General features: G+C 29.8%; 1 protein-coding gene across 2 annotated transcripts; it reads right to left on the bottom strand.

Moving 5' to 3' along the window:
* Nucleotides 1–2,340: 2,340 nt before the first annotated feature.
* On the bottom strand, nucleotides 2,341–24,886 carry Hmgs (hydroxymethylglutaryl-CoA synthase). 2 transcript variants are annotated; one of them, XM_075309503.1, is made up of 2 exons: nucleotides 24,726–24,886; nucleotides 2,341–4,611 (listed from the first exon to the last, which is right to left on the bottom strand). In XM_075309503.1, the coding sequence occupies exon 2, from the start codon at nucleotides 4,554–4,556 to the stop codon at nucleotides 3,171–3,173; it is 1,386 nt and encodes a 461-aa protein (XP_075165618.1). In that variant the 5' UTR covers nucleotides 4,557–4,611; nucleotides 24,726–24,886; the 3' UTR covers nucleotides 2,341–3,170. The 2 variants fall into 2 exon arrangements, with proteins under 2 accessions (XP_075165618.1, XP_075165619.1); XM_075309504.1 differs by lacking the exon at nucleotides 24,726–24,886 and adding an exon at nucleotides 17,768–17,918.
* Nucleotides 24,887–24,904: the final 18 nt, after the last annotated feature.

Raw genomic sequence — 24,904 nt, 5'->3', positions numbered from 1 at the left:
GACTATAGAAAATTTTGTCAAAATTGTATTACTATAAAAATTTATTTCAAGGTCTTATTTCTATAGAAAATTTTGTCAAAATTTTATTTCTTAGAAAGCTTGGTCAACATTTTATTTCTATAGAAAATTTTGTCAAAATTTTATTACTCTACAAAATTTTGTCAACATTTTATTTCTATAGCAAGTTTTGTCAAAATTTTATTTCTATAGAAAATTTTGTCAAAATATTATTTCTATAGCAAATTTTGTCAAAATTTTATTTCTATAGAAAATTTTGTCAAACTGAATTATTTACGTATTTAATTGACCTTTGTTTTGTTTATATATGGAATTTGAGTTGAAAGGAAAACGTGATATAATACTTTACATTCAGGTAACTTATCAAAAAGTCAAAATTCGCGAGGTAAAAATACGACTTTTTTTAAAATCGCAAGTATAATTTTTATTCAAAAATTTTGAAATGTCGAAAATGCTTTTCTAATTTTGAAAACGAAACGTAGTATTGTCTACTATCCATATATCAAGACAGATTTAGTAACAGGTTGGCTGATAAGCCCCCGGTCTAACAAAGAAAAACACATTTTTTGGTCAAAGTTCGTTTTTATTATTCAACATAGTTCCCTTCAAGACCGATACAACGATTATAACGACCTTCCAATTTTTTGATACCATTTTGGTAGTACTCCTTCGGTTTTGCCTCAAAATAGGCCTCAGTTTCAGCGATCACCTCTTCATTGCACCCAAATTTTTTCACATCCTTTTGAGGTTGAACAATATGTTCAACAAGTCGGAATTTGAAATAAAGAAAATCTGGAAATGTATCGATTTAGGCTTCGAAATATGAGGAAATGTGTTACGGTTCGCAAGAATAATTGGAGTAATTCTTAAATTGAAGAAATACTGCATGGTATTTCGTTGGGGGAGATGACAAACCCATAAAACCCCTTTAGCTACATCTAGGCCATTAAGCAAATACCGACAATCAAAGTTCTGCTCAAATGAAAAAAAAAATAATCACCTGATAGCTTGAAAATGCCTTCCTAAATATATCTTGTCCATATATAAAAAAAATATATACCCAAAGAAATTTGTTAGTAGACACTGCAGAATGGCTATTGGAAAAGTCATTGTTGTTGAAATAGCAATTTATGAGCTGTTTTAGGATCGTAATAGTTTATAACCTAACAATTTAACGAATTGTTATTCGATAGACCCTGACTTACAAAAATATATCAGCAGACACCGACTGCTGTTTTATAAGACTTTTTTCTATGAGTGTATTGTATATGAACATAGCTACAGGAAAGCACTTAAGCTCCGTGAAACTTGCCCCCAACTGACAATAGCAGTTAAATATTCTGGGATACATCTTTTTAAAAGATGGGGATAGAAAATATTCGATAACAATTTTTGGACCTTTTCTTCCATATATTTATTGAAGCCTATGACTTGACTTTGGTGTAAGTAAATCAATTAAATTCATAGAAAATCTGCTAGAAACAGCAGTACGGGGACTGCTGTTATATTTTTATACCCTCCACCATAGGATGGGGGGTATATTAACTTTTTCATTCCGTTTGTAACACATCGAAATATTGCTCTAAGACCCCATAAATTATATATATTCTGGGTCGTGGTGAAATTCTGAGTCGATCTGAGCATGTCCGTCCGTCCTCTGTTGAAATCACGCAAACTTCCGAACGAAACAAGCTATCGACTTGAAACTTGGCACAAGTATTGCAAATGGGCCATATCGGTCCACTTTTACGTATAGCCCCCATATAAAATTTTGGCTTGCGAGTCCTCTAAGAGAAGCAAATTTCATACGATCCGGCTGAAATTTGGTACAGGGTGTTAGTATATGGTCTCTAACAACTATGCAAAAATTGGTCCACATCGGTCCATAATTACTTATAGCCCCCATATAAGCCGATCCTCCGATTTGGCTTGCGAAGCCTCAAAGAGAAGCAAATTTCATCCGATCCGTCTGAAATTTGGTACATGGTGTTAGTATATGGTCTCTAACAGCCATGCAAAAATTGGTACACATCGGTCCATAATTATATATAGCCCCCATATAAACCGATCCCCCGATTTAGCTTGCGGAGCCTCTAAGAGAAGCAAATTTCATCCGATCCGGCAATACTTGTTGTACTTCATAGTCTAGCCAACAAGAAATTATAACATTTTTAGGTCTGTGGTATATTCCTGCCCCTCCAAATATTTTAAAAAACTGCTTTCCCTTTGTAGCAGACTTTTTGCTGTTTTACAAGCTTCTTCCGCTAAACTACTAAAAAATTTCCTTGGGTGTAAAAGAAATGACAAGAAAAGAATTCCAAATTGTTTTTTTGTTTGTAAAATTATAATATATTTTCTATAAATAAACCAAAAACTTGAATAATACATAATACGTATTTCCATTATTAACTTAATTCGATGACATTTTTTTTCAAATTTAACATAATGCTTGTTTATCTAGAGTGGGAGAGAGAGAAGCAAAACAAAGCGTGTAAAAAAATATGAATCAAAACAATTTATGTAAAATAAATACATATTCTATGGGTTTAGCGTAATAAATATATGTACTTTTTTTTGTAGAAACCAATACAAGGAAAATATATAGATTTTAGCATATTAATTGATCATGCCTAGTTCGTTCGCGGCTTTTAGTAATGCCACAAACAATTTTTTTTTGTATTTTATAAAAACTTAATTTTTTTAATTGATTCGCTTTCAAAAAAATCAATCTCATCAATATTGTTATTGTTTTATTGTCAAGTTGTTGCGGTTGCATTTTAATTATTTTTAATTAAGCAATTGTGTTGTATTCGTTATAGAGAAAAATATAGGTAAATGAAATAGTTTTGTAAATAAATACAATTTATTGTTATATACAAATACATCATTGTAGACTTGAATAGATGATATAGAGAAAGAATTAAAAAAAAGAAGAAGAGGAAAATATTTTATAGAAACCAACAACAAAATCTAGTCTAATTTAATTTTGTATAAAACTTTTGTAAAGTTCCACGATATTCTTATGGGTGTGTATGTGTGAAAAATTGTTTTGTTTCCTATTTGATTTTCCTTTATGACTTAAGTGTAAATTTAATTGTAGTTAAGTAAAGCTAAAGTTTTACTTTATCCACCTCTGCTCCGTTTCGCCACTTTCAGTGGACACCATTTGTAATGGTTGGAGTGCGTTCATAAGTACGCCGATGCATATCATCGACACTCTTGAGGTAGTAGGTGCCTGGGAACAAAGCACTTATGCTGCCACTGGGCGTATAGGGAGCTGTGTGATTATTCTTCCCGCGAATTTCCATCAGTTCGGAGAATACTTCTGGGGCTACCTTTTCACGAGAATTCAATAGTGGTATAACATAATCTAATTTTCCTACGAATTTTTGGAAGACATCGGAATTTGAGGTCACTTTAATCGAGTACATGGAGGCAGCCAAACCAGATCCATATGAAAAGACACCAATACGTTTGCCCAGTAATTTTTCAGGTACCTCACTGACCAGCAGTGACACCAAACCAGAGTAAACCGAGGGTGTATACATATTACCCACTTGACTAGCCAATAACAAAGATTTCTTGGTTTTCTCCTCAAAGATATTCGAAAATTGTGTCATGAAAGCCTTCTCGACATCACGATCGAAATAAGTTGAAGCCAAAGTGGATTTGTTGAAACGTTCTAAGGCAGGATATTTTTCAGCTCTTTTCGTTTCATCCGATGTCAGCAAGAAATCATTGAACACCAAACGGGCCACCGATTTTTGTACCAACTTACAGAAGGGTGTGTGAAATAGCACAGCATCGAAGTTTTCCAAGCCCTCTTTCTCTTCCTGGGGATTTAGTTTTTGGAATTTCTTGCGATACAATTGATAGCAGGTATCCAAAGCAGATAGGTAGCATTGTATAGAGAGTTTTCCATCGACTGTGGGATATTCCGAACTTAAATCGGGTTTATAGAAATCATAAGCATGTTCCATATGTGTAGCTCTTAATCCTCTTTCAAATACAAGGGGGGCATTTGGTCCCACCAACATGGCAATGGCTCCAGCCCCACCAGTAGGTCTAGCAGCACCCTTGGCATACACAGCAATATCGGCACAAACAGCCAAAGCCATACGTCCATCCCAACTTGATGATTCGACCCAATTTATGGAATTGAATAAGGCGGCTGTACCTCCGTAACAGGCATTTGTGGTGTCAATACCTTCCATATCGGTATTACCACTATCGGCAAACAATTGCATTAGTACTGATTTCACAGATTTTGATTTATCCACAAGGGTCTCTGTACCAACTTCGAGGCGACCAATATCACTTGCTTTGATATTGTGTCTTTCCATGAGGCGGGTGACAACGGTTAAGCATAGAGAATTGACATCTTCACGATCCGAGCAAAAGCCCATTTTTGATTGGCCCAAGCCAATGGTGTATTTACCAGCAGAAACTCCATCAAATTGTTCCAATTCTGTTTGGTCCACATATTGTGAGGGGAAGAGGACCTCTATAGCTAAGATACCAACGTTTTCGGGCCACATCTTTTAATTTGGATGAAACAAATAGTTTGGAAATATATATAATAAATAGAGGTATCTGCAAAAAGGGAAGTAAGAAAAAACAAGAGATTAATTTTTTGGGTTTCGTAATATTTATATTTAGTTATAAATGAAATGGAGAAAAATCCAAATAGGACAATAATGGCACCCAGGACCAAATGGACGAATTTGGTAAATGGGTAATATAGGCCCTTTTTCTATATATAACGATAACCTTAACTTGACTTCGTGATGCCCTAAAAGGCCCTATTTGTATAGGCTCTATTGGTCTATGGTATACTTGGGCTTAATTTTTTTCCGAATGTCGAAACATGTTGAAGAAAGTGCCAGAAGCCTTCTACTACCTTTATATACTCTTATAGAACGATACTACAAAGAATTAGCTGAACTAATATATATATATATATATACCTATAATATCCACCTATTGATTACCATATAAGCTATTGTACCTTATGATACTCTGTTTGTCAAATATTTTTGTCGATTATTTGCAATTTGTTTAATAAAGGTGTTTTAAAGAGTTTGAAGAAACTTTAAAATATTTATTAAACAAAGAATATTTGAACACTAATGCCAAATAAATAACTCGATTGGGTGGTGTATGTTTAGTTTTTTTTTATCCTATTTTTATCGTTCGTCGCCTTGACTATCAGCTGATGTACAAAGACTTTTCTTGTCATTGGGCAAACTTCTTCATTTGTTACCACCCGTTATAATTCATTTGGAGTCGAGTTCCTCCAAATTCTTTATCTAATCTCTGATTTCTAGTTCTTCAGTCCTTTTTTAATTGTCAAAGAACTTCTTCCATCACAAAAATTGAAAACATTGACGACGAAAATCCTTTTCAGGAATATCGATCTTCGTCGATAGTAGAATATACCGACAAACAGAATAACAATTAGTGGTGACTGATGAGTGATGGATATAAAATTAAAATTTTGTAATCTTTAAATTCGATTAATCGGTTTCAAGGTCTAAAGTAGTTTTTGAAAATATATTTCATCATTAGATTGTGTTAATTATTTTTTAGTTGTAATTTTTTATTTATATCGTTTTTATATAGTTTGCTTTATTTCTTTTTTTAATTTATAATTTATTTTATATTTTGTAATATGTGTCCAAATGGGTTTATTATGTATTATATTACTGTTAGTATCCAAAACGTATTTTACGTATAAAGGCTGGAATACACCCACGGTTGCAACAGTTGGTACAATTCTATCAAAAAATGGTAGATTTTTTACTGTTTGGTAGATTGGTATAATTCTTGATATTTTGGTAGATTTTTCAAAATATTCCTCTTCAACTAAGAGGTACTTCACAAATTTTCTATAGAACTAAAAATTTGACAAATTTTCTATAGAAATAAAACTTTGACAAATTTGCTATAGAAATAAAATTTTGACAAAATTTTCTATAGAAATAAAATTTTGACAACATTTTCTATAGAAATAAAATTTTGACAAAGTTTTCTATAGAAATAAAATTTTGACAAAATTTTCTATAGAAATAAAATTTTGACAACATTTTCTATAAAAATAACATTTGCAAAATTTTCTATAGAGATAAAATTTTGACAACATTTTCTACAGAACTACAATTTTGACAACATTTTCTATAGAAATACAATTTTGACAAAATTTTCTATAGAAATAAGATTTTGACAAAATTTTCTATAGAAATAAAATTTTGACAAAATTTTCCATAGAAATAAAATTTTGACAAAATTTTCTATAGAAATAAAATTTTGACAAAATTTTCTATAGAAATAAAATTTTGACAAATTTTTCTATAGAATTAAATTTAGACAAAATTTTCTATTCAATTAAAATTTTGACAAAATTTTCTATAGAAATAAAATTTTGACAAAATTTTCTATAGAAAAAAAAACTACAAAACTTTCTATACAAATAAAATGTTGACAAAATTTTCTACAGAAATAAAATTTTGACAAAAATTTTCTATAGAAATAAAATTTTGACAAAAATTTCCTATAGAAATAAAATTTTGACAAACATTTTCTATAGAAATAAAATTTTGACAAAATTTTGCTATAGAAATAAAATTTTGACAAAATTATCTATACAATTAAAATTTTGACAAAATTTTCTGTAGAAAAAAAATTTGACAATATTTTCTAGACATAGACATAAAATTTTGACACATTTTCTATAGAAATTAAATTTTGACAGAAAATTCTGTAAAATTTTTACAGAAAAAAATTACCAAATTTTCTATAGAAATACAATTTGGACGCAATTTTCTATACAAATAAAATTTTTCTATAGAAATACAACTTTGACAAAATTTTCTATAGAAATAAAATGTTGACAACATTTTCTATAGAAATAAAATTTTGACAAAATTTTCTAAAGAAATAAAATTTTGACAAAAATTTATATAGAAATAAATTTTGATTAAATTTTCGATAGAAAAATAAATTTTGAGAAAATTTTCTATAGAAAAAAAGTTTTAACAAAATTTTCTAAGAAATAAAATTTTGACAAAATTTTCTATAGAAATAAAATTTTCTACAGAAATAAAATTTTCTACAGAAATAAAATTTTATATAGAAATAAAAAAAATCTATAGAAATAAACTTTTGCCAAAATTTTCTACAGAAATAAAATTTGGACAAAATTTTCTATACAATTAAAATTTTGACAAAATTTTATCTAGAAAAAAAAAATTGGCAAAATTTTCTATAAAAAAAATTGACAAAATTTTCTATAGAAATAAAATTTTAATAAAATTTTCTACAGAAATACAATTTTGACAAAATTATCTACACAATTAAAATTTTGACAAAATTTTGTATAGAAAAAAAAATTTGACAATATTTTCTATAGAAATAAAATTTTGACAAAATTTTCTATAGAAATAAAATTTTGACAAAATTTTCTATAGAAATAAAATTTTGACAAAATTTTCTATAGAAATAAAATTTTGACAAAATTTTCTATAGAAATAAAATTTTGACAAAATTTTCTATAGAAATAAAATTTTGACAAAATTTTCTATAGAAATAAAATGTTGACAAAATTTTCTATAGAAATAAAATTTTGACAACATTTTCTATAGAAATAATAAAAAATTTATAGAAATACAATTTTGACAACATTTTCTATAAAAATAATATTTGCAAAATTTTCTATAGAGATAAAATTTTGGCAAAATTTTCTACAGAAATACAATTTTGACATTTTCTATAGAAATACAATTTTGACAAAATTTTCTAAAGAACTAAAATTTTGACAAAATTTTCTATAGAAATAAAATTTTGACAAATTTTTCTATAGAAATAAATTTTTTTGCAAAATTTTCTATAGAAATAAAATTTTGACAAAATTTTCTAAAGAAATAAAATTTTGACAAAATTTTCTATAGAAATAAAATTTTGACAAAATTTTCTATAGAAATAAAATTTTGACAAAATTTTCTATAGAAATAAAATTTTGACAAAATTTTCTATAGAAATAAAATTTTGACAAAATTTTCTATAGAAATAAAATTTTGACAAAATTTTCTATAGAAATACAATTTTTGTCAAAATTTTCCATAGAAGTAAATTTTTTACAAAATTTTCTATAGAAATAAAATTTTAACAAAATTGTCTATAGAAATAAAATTTTGACAAAATTTTCTATGGAAATAAAATTTTGACAAAATTTTCTATAGAAATACAATTTTTGTCAAAATTTTCTATAGAAATAAAATTTTGACAAAATTTTCTATAGAAAAAAAAATTACAAAATTTTCTATAGAAATAAAATTTTTCAAAATTTTCTTTACAAATAAAATTTTGACAAAATTTTCTATAGAAATAAAATTTTGACAAAATTTTCTACAGAAACAAAATTTTAATAAAATTTTCTTTAGAAATAAAATTATAAACAAATTTTTCTGTAGAAGTAAAATTTTGACAAAATTTCCTATAAAAATATTTCTATATTGTATACAAATCTAGTAAATATTGAAAAATTCACATTGGAGTACAAGATTCAACTTGAGCTTTTCATCAAATTCTTCACGCAAAGAAAAAAAAACGTTTGGAAAACGTGTACCGAAAACGTTTTTCTTTTGTTAGAGTTTTTTGAATTGCTTCGAAAATTTTAAACTTTTATCACCAAAAAAATTCGTTTGTTACAAAGTTTTTATTTTTTCAATAAAAAAAGTTATTTTTGAAACAACAACAGAGTCCATTTCGTTTATATCAAACACTGTTCTTTTCTGACTTTTGGTCTTTAGTAAAACACATTTTACAGTTCAAAATTTAATATAGTACAATGTAATGTTGAACATTTTTTTCGGAATCTTCCGAACATATGTAGAATGTATGTAAAAAAAAAAAAAAAAAAAAAAAAAAAAAAAAACTTTGGTCGAAGCAGGGATCGAACCCACGACCCTTGGCATGAGAGTCAGACGTAGCAACCACTGCTCCACGGTGCCAAACTAAATGTTTGTTTCTGTTAAATAAACTTTGTTTATTCGGTTCGTGGGCGCCGCAAGCTATGCTATATAAATATAACTTATATGGATATTTATCTATAGTGTGTTGGCTTACAAAGTGCATGGTCCGCGGTTCGATTCTCCGTCCAGGCGAAAGGTAAAAAAATTTTAAAAATTTATAAAATCGTATAATTTCTTCTACATTGTTTGTATTACAGAAAAAGGTGCTAAGAACTAAAAATCTTCGTGGAAGTGAGAAAGATGTGGGGGAAAATGCAATTAGCCAGAAAAAAATTTTTTTTGAGTTAGTCTTTATGAAATTGTTTTTACATCCTGGAAAAGAATAAACGTTTATCACAAAAAGTATATACTTTTCTTCCAATACACTTCCTTACAGCGAAAAGCAAATGAGAAACGAACTTTGTTTGTCTAAAATTTCGTTTGGGAGGAAAGAATTATTTTTTTGCGTGTTGGTAAGAATAATCTAATGACAATCTGTTTATCCGCTTTTTCGAAATTCGTATTGTTTTCAATTACAACAAGTAAACTATTTGATTATATCATTTATTTTCATGGTTAAGCAATTAACATGTTACGATTATTTAATGAAATAACTAAATACTGACACATACCCTCACCAAAATTATTAAAACCGCTTTCACCATTTTTTTTTCGTTAACTTAACATAAGGCCATAACAATGTAAAATAATTCTTCAGTAGTTCAGTAGTGGTAGTACTCGTAACTTAATTTGGTAACCTTTTTTGGCCAACACCTTATGTAGTACATAATATATGCACTTTACGTGGTACAGGAGGTAGAGGTACAATGGGATTTCTTCTCTTACACACTTATATGGATAAAAGCAATGAGTAAACAACTGCTCAAGAGTAAAAAAGATCTTTAAAAAATACCACAAAACTAAATACCATGAAGTATGAAGATATATTGTCAATATTGCTGGCATACTCTTTGATATTGATAAATATTTCTTGAGCGAAATCATATCGATTACTGATATTGGTTTCTGTAAAAGCGTGTACCTCTAATTATTACGAAATTTTATGTTTCCAATTACAATAATTGGTTGATTGGTTGTAAACAAATTGACATTAATTGAAGTCGTTGTTTAGCTTCGACTCCGTTAATTAAAAAAAATCACGGTAATTAAAAAAATAACCGCTAATTGAAGTCAAATCTTAGAAGTGGGATTAAATAAACAGAATATCTGACGTTCAGTGTTATTAAGACCACATTGCTCTATAATTGGAAAAAGCACAAAATATATAAAATTATATTTGTTTTATTAATTATACTATTTACAAGCCTCCAAAAATATTGGCACTCGATTTTATTAAAAATAAGGTTATTCGTGGCGGAGACCAAACGCAATAGTACGATTGATACAATGTGAACAAAATGTTTTGTATCGCATTGTAAATCGTTATAGTGATTACCAGATGCCATGGTAGTGACCAAAAACAAACTGCATTAGCATCTGAAATAATTTGTATGATTGCTTCTTAAATGCATTTTGTTTTTCAAACAAACAATATTTAAAAAAAAGTAGTGATGTTTTTTGTAGGGGTGCTACTCCTCTTGGAGTAGCAAAATTCATGCGATTCGTTTGAAATTTGGTACATTGCGCTAACAGCCATGCAAAAATTGGTCCATATCGGTCTATAGTTATATAAATATATCCAATGGCCAATCACACAAAAATTTGTCCATATCGCCAAAAATAATCTACCAAAATTTTATTTCTATCAAAATTTTATTACTATAGAAAGTTTTGTCAAAATTTTATTTCTGTAGAAAATTTTGTCAAAATTTTATTTCTATAGAAAATTTTGTCAAAATTTTATTTCTATAGAAAATTTTATCAAAATTTTATTTCTATAGATAATTTTGTCAAAATTTTATTTCTATAGAAAATTTTGTCAAAATTTTATTTCTATAGAAAATTTTGTCAAAATTTTATTTCTATAGAAAATTTAGTAAAAATTTTATGTCTTTACATAAATTATGTCAACATTTTATTTCTATAGAAAATTTTGTCGAACTGAATTATATACTTCTTTAATAGGCCTTTTTATACCCTCCACCATAGGATGGGGGTATATTAACTTTGTCATTCCGTTTGTAACACATCGAAATATTGCTCTAAGACCCCATAAAGTATATATATTCTGGGTCGTGGTGAAATTCTGATCAGAGCATGTCCGTCCGTCTGTAGAAATCACGCTAACTTCCGAACGAAACAAGCTATCGACTTGAAACTTGGCACAAGTAGTTGTTATTGATGTAGGTCGGATGGTATTGCAAATGGGCCATATCGGACCACTTTTACGTATAGCCCGCATATAAACCGACGCCCTGATTTGGCTTGCAGAGCCTCTTGGAGGAGCAAAATTCATCCGATCCGCTTGGTGTGTTGTGTTAGTATATGGTCTGTAATAACCATGCAAAAATTGGTCCATATCGGTCCATAATTATGTATAGCCCCCATATAAACCGATCCCCAGATTTGACCCCGGAGCTTCTTAGAGGAACAAAATTCATCCGATCCAGTTGAAATTTGGTACGTGGTGTCAGTATATGGTCTCTAACAGCCATGCAAAAATTGGCCCATATCGGCCCATAATTATATATAGCCCCCATATAAACCGATCCCCAGATTTGACCTCCGGAGCCTCTTAGAGGAGCAAAATTCATCCGATCCAGTTGAAATTTGGTACGTGGTGTCAGTATATGGTATCTAACAACCAAGCAAAAGTTGGTCCATATAGGTCCATAATTATATATAGCCCAACTAGATACCGATCGCCAGAGCCTCATGGATGAGCAAATTTAATCCGATCCGGTTGAAATTTGGTACGTGGTGTTAGTATAGGGTATCTAACAACCATGCAACAATTGGTCCATATCGGTCCATAATTATATATAGCCCCCATATAAATCGATCCCCAAATTTGACCTCCGGAACCTCTTGGAGGAGCAAAATTCATCCGATTCGGTTGAAATTTGGTACATTGCGCTAGTATATTGCCGCTAACAGCCATGCAAATTGGTCCATATCGGTCTATAGTTATATATAGCCAATGGCCAATCACACAAAAATTGGTCCATATCGCCAAAGACAATAATATTAATGTATTGGCCTTGTAGGATTTGGGTAATATATGAAATAAATAAATAAATCTACCAACATTTTATTTCTATTAAAATTTTATTACTATAGAAAGTTTTGTCAAAATTTTATTTCTGTAGAAAATTTTGTCAAAATTTTATTTCTATAGAAAGTTTTGTCAAAATTTTATTTCTGTAGAAAATTTTATTTCTATAGAAAATTTTGTCAAAATTGTATTTCTATAGAAAATTTTATCAACATTTTATTTCTATAGATAATTTTGTCAAAATTTTATTTCTATAGAAAATTTTATCAACATTTTATTTCTATAGATAATTTTGTCAAAATTTTATTTCTATAGAAAATTTTGTCAAAATTTTATTTCTATAGAAAATTTTGTCAAAATTTTATTTCTATAAATTATGTCAACATTTTATGTCTATAGAAATTTATGTCAACATTTTATTTCTATAGAAAATTTTGTTGAACTGAATTATATACGTCTTTAATAGGTCTTTTTTGTTTAATATATCCCCCGTATGGACTAACTTACAATTTAGAAGACGGTGTTAAGGATTTTTTAAGTTTCTACGCAATCTATGGTGGAGGGTACATAAATAAGATTCGGCCTGGCCAAACTTACGGCCGTATATACTTGTTATTTTTGTGATACCTTTTCGCCGTGTTCGAAGTACGATAACCAAAACCTTCCCTGATATGAAGATTTTTCAATGAAAGCCCAATAGTTGTAACCAACGAATTAAAAATATTGGTTTCAAATGGTTCATAACTTTGTCATCTCATTTTATTGTCTTTCCGTGCTCTATCATTTAAAAAGAAATTTGTAAACGGATGTTTATTGAAATGTTTATTTGATTTCGACATGTTTTTGTATTTGGCATTGTTTCTTTTAGCCAATATTTAATGGTCAATTTTTTCATTTTAATGCATTTTTACAACACACAACACAACGATACCATCTTTTGCTTTAGACAACCCGCAAAAGCTAAAGCCAATCATCGACGACAAGTCATAGGCTGTAAAAACTAAATTTACTTTTTATCAAAGAGTCTTGCTTTTTTTTTGGAATGCTTGTTATTGTAAAATACTGCCCTCACACACTTACAACTTTCTCCAAAAATTTTTTGAAGATCACCTCGACAAATCATGGATGCGCAAATCATGGGCATAGTACATTTTTCAGTACGGAATCAAAAACTCGACTTTCGACTCTTTATTCAAATTTGGAAAAGTGAGTTTTTCGAATTTTGTGATTAACGAAAAGTAAGCATTTCAATAGCCGACTTTTTTTGTTAGCTATTTCTCTTTTTATTTAATGTCGATTTTAAGTTTTTTGTTGTTGTTAAAAATCGATTTGATCAAAATCAACATTAAAGGTCGATTAGACAACATTAAAGTTGTATTTGATTTGATTTTGAAAATGGTAGAATAGTCGAATTGGAAGATTACAATATGTTGACTTCGCTAAAATAAAGGATTTATTCTTCAAAAAGGAGTCCCAACTTTTTAGTACTTTTTCACAATTCAACGTTTTTTCCCATCTCTGCCGCAATCTAAAAACCAAATCAAAAGTGAATTAAGCAGTGATCAGTTTGGTTGGTAAATCAGCATTCGTAAATGTAAAATGAAAATGAAATAAATAAATAAAAACTATTTTCTCCACACAGGTTGGCACGTGTAGTTGTTGTTGTTGTAGTTGAAATATGTACATTTAGCCCGACTCAAAAGCTGAGTGGAATACCAACGAAGAAGAAGCGCATTGGTTGTTTGTTTTAGGAGAACAACAACAAGATGAATTACGCAGCAGCATTTAAAGCCTGCCATTCAATTTTTTTTAATTCATTATGACGTCGGATTGTACAGTAAGGTTGAGTTTACAGGGCGTTTATGTAGACATTTACACCACATTGAGGTTTTATGATATAGATGGAATTTTAGTTGGGTATCCAGCTATCTTTTGAGTGGTTTTGAGTAAAAAATTTTAAATTAAAAAAAAAAAAAATAAAATAAAAAATTTGTTTGACTTTATTCTGGGTTTTTGTTTTGTCAACGGTATCCAAATTAAAAAATATATATAATAAATAAATCAAGTTTTTTCTATTCGAACATTTATTTCGGCATAAGCCGGCTATCGTGGAAACCTTTTTTCGGAAGGTTCAAGTGTGGTTTACTTTTGGGTTTAGTGAACTGCCTGAATTTATTCTGATAATTGGTTGATAGTTTTAGTGCAAGTAGAGGATGCTGATGAGGAATGTGGTAATTCCGAAACGTGCGTCCATCCAACCATCTTGCAGTCTATAGGGCTTTGCCCAAATAAATTTGACAAACATTCTTTTCCTCTGTTGGTTAAGCTACACTTGCAGTTAAGTCAATGCATGGTTTTAAGCTGAAATCAAAAACAACAACCATATTTGTTATACCCTCCACCATAGGATGGGGGTATATTAACTTTGTCATTCCGTTTGTAATACATCGCTCTAAGACCCCATAAAGTGTATATATTCTGGGTCGTGGTGAAATTCTGAGTCGATCTAAGCATGTCCGTCCGTCCGTCTGTTGAAATCACGCTAACTTCCGAAACTTGGCATAAGTAGTTGTTATTGATGTAGGTCGAATGGTATAGCAAATGGGCCATATAGGTCCACTTTTACGTATAGCCCCCATATAAACGGACCCCCAAATTTGGCTTGCGATTCCTCTAAGAGAAGCAAATTTCATCCGATCCGGCTGAAATTTGGTACATGGTATTAGTATATGGCTTGCGGTGCCTCTCAGAGAAGCAAATTTCATCCGATCCGGCTGAAATTTGGTACATGGAGTAAGTATATGTTCTCTAACGACCATGCAAAAATTGGTCCACATCGGTCGATAATTATATATAGCCCCCATATAAACCGATCACCAGATTTGACCTCCGGAGCCTCTTAGAAGACCATAATTCATCTGATTCAGTTGAAATTTGGTACGTGGTGTTAATATATGGCCTGAAACACCCATGCAAAAATTGGTCCACGTCGGTCGATAATTATATATAGCCCCCATATAAACCGATCACCAGATTTGACCTCCGGAGCCTCTTAGAAGACCATAATTCATATGATTCAGTTGAAATTTGGTACGTGGTGTTAATATATGGCCTGAAACACCCATGCAAATATTGGTCCACATCGGTCCATAATTACATATAGCCCCCATATAAACCGATCACCAGATTTGACCTCCGGAGCCTCTTGGAAGACCAAACTTCATCTGATTCAGTTGAAATTTGGTACGTGGTGTTAATATATGGCCTGAAACACCCTGCAAAAATTGGTCCATATCGGTCCATAATTATATATTGCCCCCATATAAACCGATCCCCCGATTCGGTTTGTGGAGCCTCTAAGAGAAGCAAATTTCATCCGATCTGGTTGAAATTTGGTACTTAACAACCATGCCATAGGTGGTCCATATCAGTCCATAATCATATATAGCCCCCATATAAACCGATCCCCAGATTTGGTTTTGGAGCCTCTTGGAGGAGCAAATTTCATCCGAGTCAGTTGAAATTTGGTACATTGTGCTAGTATATGGCCGTTAACAACCATGCCTAACTAGGTCCATATCGGTCTATAGTTATATATAGCCCTCATATAAATCGATCCCCAATCACACAAAAATTTGTCTATATCAAGTTAATAATTCTATATAGCCCCCATATAAGCGACCCCCATATTTCAATTCTGGCTCTCTACGTACCGTGCAAAAGTCCATATCGATTCGTAATTATTTGTAGACTTACCTATACATAACTTTTTTGTCTAATATATACCACGTATGGACTAACTCACAATTTAGAAAACGATGTTTAGAAGTTTTAAGATACCACAGCCAAAGTAATTCGATTGTGGATGACAGTCTTTCGTAGAAGTTTCTACGCAATCCATGGTGGAGGGTACATAAGATTCGGCCTGGCCGAACTTACGGCCGCACATACTTGTTTTTTATATAATTTCTAACATATTGGTGTTTTCCAATTTTAATGGAAATTTACAAAAAAAATCGATAATAATAATAAATTTATTTTTATTGAAAAGCTACCTACAGAATGGAATTGAGAAAAATTTAATAATAAAATCATTTTTTTTTCGAAGTCTAATCGAGTTTTTGTCCATAAACGCGAATACGAGGTTTTGTAATCTTCAAATTCGGCTAATTGACTTTTGATTTTTGTTTTTTAGAAAACCGAGTTAAATCGTCCATTCGAGCTTCTATTTTAAAACAATGACTAATCGACCTTTGATAGCTACCAAAATGAAATTTAACGAAAAAGCCGAAAAGTCGAATTTGCATTGAAAAGGGAAATTTTTAAAAAGTACAAACCATTTACATTTTCAAAATTTTTAATACGTTAACTTTTGGATTTTCATAGCAATCCTTATGTTTGTTTATATTCTAAGTCAAAAACTATGTTTTGTGTTTGCTCCAAAATTTTTTTTTATAAAAGCCACACAATAAATACAATATTTAGCTACTAACAAGTGGGGTTTTTTATTTCGATCTAAATAAGCGCAACCACAATTTTATCTCCATTTCATTGAAAATCAATTCCTGAAATTAACAGTTCATGCGAGAACCCCTTTTAGGTAACAATTGTCTCCTTGATAACACTATGATTTAAGAAGAAATAAGTGCTGAAATGGGACGCATTATTTGGATTTTATATTAAGATTGAATGGGTCCGGGTCAAAATTATAGAAAACCATATTTTAAATTAAAAAGTGTCACAACATGACAAAAAGGTGACACAAATATATAAAAAGAATGGAATTTAGTAGTACGACAGAAAAGTGGCATAAAAGTGTCAACACTGTAAAAAATTGGCAAATTTACCACCAAAGCGGCCCAACGGTAACTAAAAAAATTGTTGTTTACAGGGCCAGACTTTTTTTCTGTGTTTGTATTAGTCGACCTCCACAAATTGGTGCTTAAATCTAAAGGGAAATTATAAAACAGCCCATAATTTTCACACATATTAAAACGTATATTTCCTGATAGAAAATTATCAACGTATGGCTCACAGAAAAATAATCTCCTACCAACATGGTATGAGACACCAGTTTTTTTTTACATGGCCTTTGTATACTCTTTGTATGTCCTCTAGCTTTTAACCAAAATCTTCCATACCATCCTCTTCATATTGTAGGCATTCTAACACATATTCCCAATCACGACAATTACATGTTGCCGTGAAGAAGATCTATTACACACATTTGTCTTCTTTAACAGGTGTTAACAATTTAAATAAACAAATCGCCACAAAATATTTGGGTCATTAACAAAACACTTCATCATCTTCCTCAAACCATCTTTATTGTGTAGTGGTGTTCGGATTGAGAAAGTGATAACCATTCACAACACAACTATGAAGAAATTTCTTTTAGTTTTATAAGGGAACACTCCCATTTTACACTTGTATTTCAGTTCTGAATTTTGAATAAATTTAAAAAATTCCGTTTCAGATTACGCAATTAATATTTAAAAAAAATCAAATCAAGTTAGTTTAATACTTTTTTGTAACAAACAATGATTATAAAAACGGAAAAATTTACTTTTATTAAACCAGATCCTTTCAGGTATTCTTCGTTTCTTTGTAAGTCGATCAAAAACTTTCGACTGTTTTAATGTTCCCGATTAGCTTCGTTCGCGTTTGTGCCAACCTCAACCGTTTAAGTGAAAATCACTTGTATAACTGACATACGGTCTGGGCCTGCCAACGAATTTCGTTAAACACTCACTGAACATAGAAATGCGAAACATCCACACTACAACAATAACAAAGACAAAAATTTTAAACGTAATACTAGCATTAGCTCTGCCGTTGAGAGCAACACACAAGAATAAAAGTCCAAAATTACTAGCTGCGGTTGGGGGGAGGGGACTCTTGTTTATTTACTACAGTTATGAATGCCCTTTTAGACCTGTGTCTCTACTACAACTTCCCTGCGATCACCATGCGTGTGCACTTTGTTGCTGCTCTCTTTGCTCTTGGATCTCACAACTCGTTTGTTTTTTGATTTTGTAAACGTCTCACTACAAACAATGATGATTTTGTGGCCAAATAGTTGCGTCAGGGCAATTGTTGGAACGCTGGTACATTGTTTATTTCCTATCATTCATTACTTTGTACTTTGGCTTCTTCGCTTATGGCGGTTGATATCTGCTATATGCGCTGACCGTTTCGAGATCAATTAATATTTCGAACGCTATTGTTTATTCCACCTTTTGGATAGCCAGAACTGATAGTAAAGTAAAGAAGTAAGGATAGTCTACACACGGTCGACCAGTGTTGCCAGTATTGGGGATTTTCCCCCAAATTGGGGATATTTTTGCGTGAATGGGGACGATATTTCTGAGTTGGGGACTTGGGGATTTGGTGGGGAATTTTCATAAATTTGGGGATTATTTCGAGAATTTTATTTCTATAGAAAATTTTGTCAAAATTTTATTTCTATAGAAAATTTTGCCAAAATTTTATTTCTATAGAAAATTTTGTCAAAATTTTATTTCTATAGAAAATTTTGTCAAAATTTTATTTCTATAGACAATTTTGACAAAAATTGTATTTCTACAGAAAATTTTGTCAAAATTTTATTTCTATAGAAAATTTTGTCAAAAGTTTATTTCTATAGAAAATTTTGTCAAAAGTTTATTTCTATAGAAAATTTTGTCAAAATTTTATTTCTATACAAAATTTTTATTTCTATAGAAAATTATGTCAAAATTTTATTTCTATAGAAAATTTTGTCAAAATTTTATTTCTATAGAAAATTTTGTCAAAATTTTATTTCTATAGAAAATTTTGTCAAAATTTTATTTCTATAGAAAATTTGGTCAAAATTTTATTTCTATAGAAAATTTTGTCAAAATTTTATTTCTATAGAAAATTTTGTCAAAATTTTATTTCTTTAGAAAATTTTGTCAAAATTTTATTTCTATAGAAAATTTTGCAAAAAAATTTATTTCTATAGAAAATTTTGTCAAAATTTTATTTCTATAGAAAATTTTGTCAAAATTTTATTTCTATAGAAAATTTTGTCAACATTTTATTTTTATAGAAAAATTTGTCAGAAGTTTATTTCCATAGAAAATTTTGTCAAAAGTTTATTTCCATAGAAAATTTTGTCAAAATTTTGTTTCTATAGAAAATTTTGTCAAAATTTTATTGTTTGTTATATAGAAAATTTTTTTTATTTCTATAGAAAATATTCTAAAATTTTATTTCTGTATAGAAAATAATCTCAAAATTTTATTTCTATAGAAAATTTCGTCAAATTTTATTTCTATAGAAAATTTTGTCAACATTTTATTTCTGTAGAAAATTTTGTCAAAATTTTATTTCTATAGAAAATATTCTAAAATTTTATTTCTGTATAGAAAATAATCTCAAAATTTTATTTCTATAGAAAATTTTGTCAAAATTTTATTTCTATAGCAAATTTTGTCAAAATTTTATTTCTATAGAAAATTTTGTCAGAAGTTTATTTCCATAGAAAATTTTGTCAAAATTTTATTTACATAGAATATTTTGTCAACATTTTATTTCTATAGAAAATTTTGTCAAAATTTTATTGTTTGTTATATAGATTTTTTTTATTTCTATAGAAAATATTCTAAAATTTTATTTCTGTATAGAAAATAATCTCAAAATTTTATTTCTATAGAAAATTTCGTCAAAATTTTATTTCTATAGAAAATTTTGTCAACATTTTATTTCTGTAGAAAATTTTGTCAAAATTTTATTTCTATAGAAAATTTTCTAAAATTTTATTTCTGTATAGAAAATTATCTCAAAATTTTATTTCATTTCATTTCATTTCATTTTATTTAACAATACAGTAAGCCTTCGTGGCCAATAAATCGTATTGTTCTTAAAAAAAATACATTAATAGTAATTGTAAAGTTATCAATCCTAATCATTAATACTTAAATTACCCTACTATGCCTACCACTCCACCATCCTCACTTTGGCCAAAGTCACATAGAAAACTAATATTAATAAAGGTAAACTAACACCTACCATTGGTAAATAACAGTCAACATTAAATATATTCATTCAAACTAGTCAGTAGCAAGTTCCTAAATTGATTCTCAGGAAACCCAAAATCCCTTACTGCTACAGGAAGATTGTTCCAAACCCTAGCAGTTGTAACAATAAACCCCCTCTCAAAAAGGGAACAATTTATTCGTGGTATAATTATCTGCGGATTTCTCACCGATCTAGAAAAAACAAATCCCTGAAGAAGTTCATATAACAACCCATTTCTTTTCATCCTATGGAAAAACATTAATCTCCGCGACAAAACGTAAGGTTCAAATGAAGAACCAAGAAAAAAAGAAAATTATTTCTATAGAAAATTTTGTCAAAATTTTATTTCTATAGAAAATTTTGTCAAAATTTTATTTCTATAGAAAATTTTCTAAAATTTTATTTCTGTATAGAAAATTATCTCAAAATTTTATTTCTATAGAAAATTTTGTCAAAATTTTATTTCTATAGAAAATTTTGTCAATTTTTTTTTTATATAGACAATTTTGTCAGAAGTTTATTTCCATAGAAAATTTTGTCAAAAGTTTATTTCCATAGAAAATTTTGTCAAAATTTTATTTCTATAGAAAATTTTGTCAAAAGTTTATTTCTATAGAAAATTTTGTCAAAATTGTATTGTTTGTTATATAGAAAATTTTATTTCTATACAGAAAATTTTCTCAAAATTTTTTTTCTGGTAAAATTCTACCAACTTTGACAACGTGTCTACCACCTAATTTTACTACTTGAATATTTAGAAGTAAATTTTCGTTCATAAATACAATACGAAATCTTGATCTTATTGCAGCTTGCTGGATTTTACAAAATTTTAATTTTTAAATTATTACTGAACAGAGCATTTTGCTTTATTTTTGTCAAAAAAAAAAAACTAGTCAAAAATGTATTGGGGAGCTTTGTGAGCCAGAAAAATACTGGCAACACTGCGGTCGACACCGACTATATTAGCTACATGAAAAAAAAAAACAAGTAACAGTCTTGGGATTATTGTAGATCTACTTAAGTCCGTTGTAAATGGTGTGACTTTTATCATATTTTAAAAATACAAAAAAGAAAATCTCGTAAAAAATCGTGTAACAATAACACATATCCAATTTTTATTCGTTTGCTTGATTTAAAGTATTGCATTCTATTATAATTCTGTATGATATAATCAAAAAATGTCTATATTCCCATAACTACTTAGTATAGCAATAATATCTGGCAGAAGTTTATGGGATATTCCTTCCAAGTAAGCTTATCTATGTATATTATACGGCTAGATGATAAGTTTTTTAGTTATATTATTATTGACTTTAGTTTAACAATATCTACTATTGATTGATATTTTTTAGGAAATGGTAACAAAGGCAACATTTAATTTTCTTTTGTGTGCGTTTATGGAAAAAGTGAAACGATAGTGACTTTAGATAAGCGTCACAAAGGCAGTTCACAACAGCCAAATATTGTTGCATAAATAATGAAATTATTATTTGTTAACAGTTACGAAATCTTTCAAAGAAATATTCAAATTTTGTTTGTAAAAAAGCCAGAAATCAAAAAATTCTCTAAGGAATGTTGAAGGTTATTTTACATTTTTTTTCAAAGAAATGTTAAGGTTTTTGTTTAAAAAAAAGCCAGAGGTTAAAAAATTCTATATACCATTTGAATATTCTCTAAGGAATGCTGAAGGTTATTTGCATTTTTGGAGAAATTCAATAGCTTTTCTCTTCTATTAATTTTTTTATAGTTTACAATATACATTTATGAATATTTGCATTTTCTCTTTGTGATAATCAAATCTATTTTTAATATTATTTGATTGAAATTTTATTGCATTTCCATTAAAGTTTATATGGCAATGTGCTGTAGTAATGTAGTTAAGGTATGTAATCAATGATTGCAATAACAATATTTATACTTGTGCTATTGAACTCGTATAACATGGAGAAGCTTTTAAATGTAAACTGGCATCAACAGATATTCGTCTATAGTGAGGCACATTTTGCTTATATTTTATAATAAAAATATGTGTACGCAATATAATCTAAAGCTAGATTTAAAGTAATTGAATGGAAGACGACTTTATATTTTGTCTTGTCAATCCAGATAAGATGGAAAATGAATTGATGAGGATTAAAATCCAATGCAATCCAATTGGGATTGCATTTGAGAGACATGAAAAAATTTTTACACAATAAAAATTCAAATTTTGACGCAGAAGGAGCAATTTTTTGATATTTAATATTAAATATTTAATTTAAAATGGATCGGCCACAAAACGTGTCTTTGTGATACTGTTATAGTCCCAAATGATGGTCGGTTTATATAGAGTCGTGCCGACTAAAGGATATATACTAGCGTTATATGCCATAAAGATCGCATAACAAAAACTTGTTCAAGAAGTGAAATCTGAGAGTTAGTATATGTACTAATATGCAATATTTGGGGTATCAGATCATATGGTTTATATGGTATAATGATAGAGCGGTATGTTGCAATTTTTCCTATGATTATAATAGGATGAACGCTAATATCACATGCTGGATTTAAAGCGGATTACATGAAAAGAGCATTTCCGGACGGTTAGGTTGTAGAGGGTGACATCAATTTTCTTGAATTGATGCCCACTTAGACCAGTATAGGTCCATTGTGACCCCTCGATGTGATTTTTCAATCTTTCTCCTTCCGATGCGCTCCGCTTTGTCCCAGAAACTTCCACCTGCTCGTTCTCTCCGGACGGTTAAAACGACAAATAATTCAAATCAAATGTGAAAACTGTATCTAGATGTGGTCCCATTATTTAGTCATCAACGAATTCTCGTATCGATTGGACACACTGTAAGATTCTTTACAAACACCGACATTCCGTCCGAAAAAACTTATAGTCGAACATTGAAATGGTTTATATGGTATAAAGATAGAGCGGTATATTGCAATTTTTTCTATGGTTATAATACGATGAACGCTAATATCACATGCTGGATTTAAAGCGGATTACACGAAAAGAGCATCTCCGGACGGTTAAAATGACAAATAATTCAAATCAAATGTGAAGACTGTATCTAGATGTGGTCTGATATGATCCATATGTAAAATCTATCAACCTATTTGGATAAGACCTACTTGAGCAAAATCTCAAGCTGATATCTTATTCCGTTGGAAATGAACGTGGGAAGAAAAAGCAGAGACCGGTCCGAATTCAGAAATGCTAGATTTTCTACGCTTGACAATCTCCATGCAGAGTCAATGATCTTGGTTGGGAGACTTAAATTTATATTATCAACGCCCACTTCCTATGTTGTTAACCTTTCAAATCATCATCCTGTGGATTGGCATGTACCTAGTAGGAAAGTCGGGGTCGAGTTCACTATCTTTATCTACATTACTATGGATAGCTTCAAGCATCATACCAGATATGTCTGGACAGGATCCATGAGTATATTGTAACACAAAAGGTGAATAGTTACAAACCAGAGTTTGTTTTAGGAGTCCGATCAAAAGGCATTGGAAAAATATGACTTTAATGAAAGGAGATTGCACCTCTAAAAAATGCCAGTTCGTGAAACAAAATTTTTTCATCGCTTCAATGGGACTTCTGGTATATATAGTATTATTTTATTTTCTTTACGATGAAAATCTACATTCTCCTTCTAGCATCAATCAATTTTGAATTGCTATAAAACGACTTTGGGGACTCTTCAGCCGGCAATCATATGTAAAAGAAAAAACCTAAGAACTTGACCTCGAAAAAGCGGCCGGCTACACATTAACCCAAAGGGAAAACAATATGATGACTAATTCGTATGATAAGGAAAAATGCCTATACCACTCAGTGGCATTAATGTAAATGATGTTATTGTAGCGATGAATGATTTCCCCTTTAAATATTCAGCGTCGAAAACACCAATAAAACAAAAACAAGAAACACTTTCACATGTTGGCCACACCAGTGAAAACATCCATAAGTATCTATAGTAGTGCGTGTGTGTGTAGCTGACTTAGAGTACACGTAGATAAATATATAGGCGCCTCTTGCACAATTGAAAAAAATACACACGGACTGGCTGACTGCGGTACAATAACAATGGAAAATCATGAATGAAAACATTTATATTTTAATGTAAATTTCAGAATGTATCAAACTCAAGAGTGCACTTTGCATCATGCATTCCAGGCACTTCTGTGTTCATAAGATTAACCATATAAATCTTTGGAAATTTAAAGTTCTTAGTACTATCATCAAATTATCACCAGAAATGCATTATTTTCGCTGTGAAGCATGGGGCATGGTTACATCATTGCCCCCTTTCTATCACTATCACCATGCTGCTGTAAAACAATAATGAATCGCATTGCCCCGATTGGCACCCATTAAAATAGTAGCCCCATAACAATGGAAACTTTCACAAATTCATCATCTTTGATGGATGTTCATAGTATTCCATTTAATTTTGTAAAATAATAAAATATTTCCAACTTACTTTATTTATTGGACCTTATTTTGATTTACTATACACAACTGGATTTTTTTTTATAGCAAAACTTTTACTTTTATTTTTTGGAAACGGTAATTGTTGCTTAATTTCTAAATGATAGTTTCCCTGCTGGTCGCACTGACTGACTTTCAACTGACAGCAATGCATTGGCTACTTGACAAGTC

Source organism: Haematobia irritans, chromosome 5 (genome assembly GCF_050003625.1).
Source record: "Haematobia irritans isolate KBUSLIRL chromosome 5, ASM5000362v1, whole genome shotgun sequence".
NCBI lineage: Eukaryota > Metazoa > Arthropoda > Insecta > Diptera > Muscidae > Haematobia > Haematobia irritans.
This window is presented reverse-complemented; position numbering and strand designations above follow the sequence as displayed.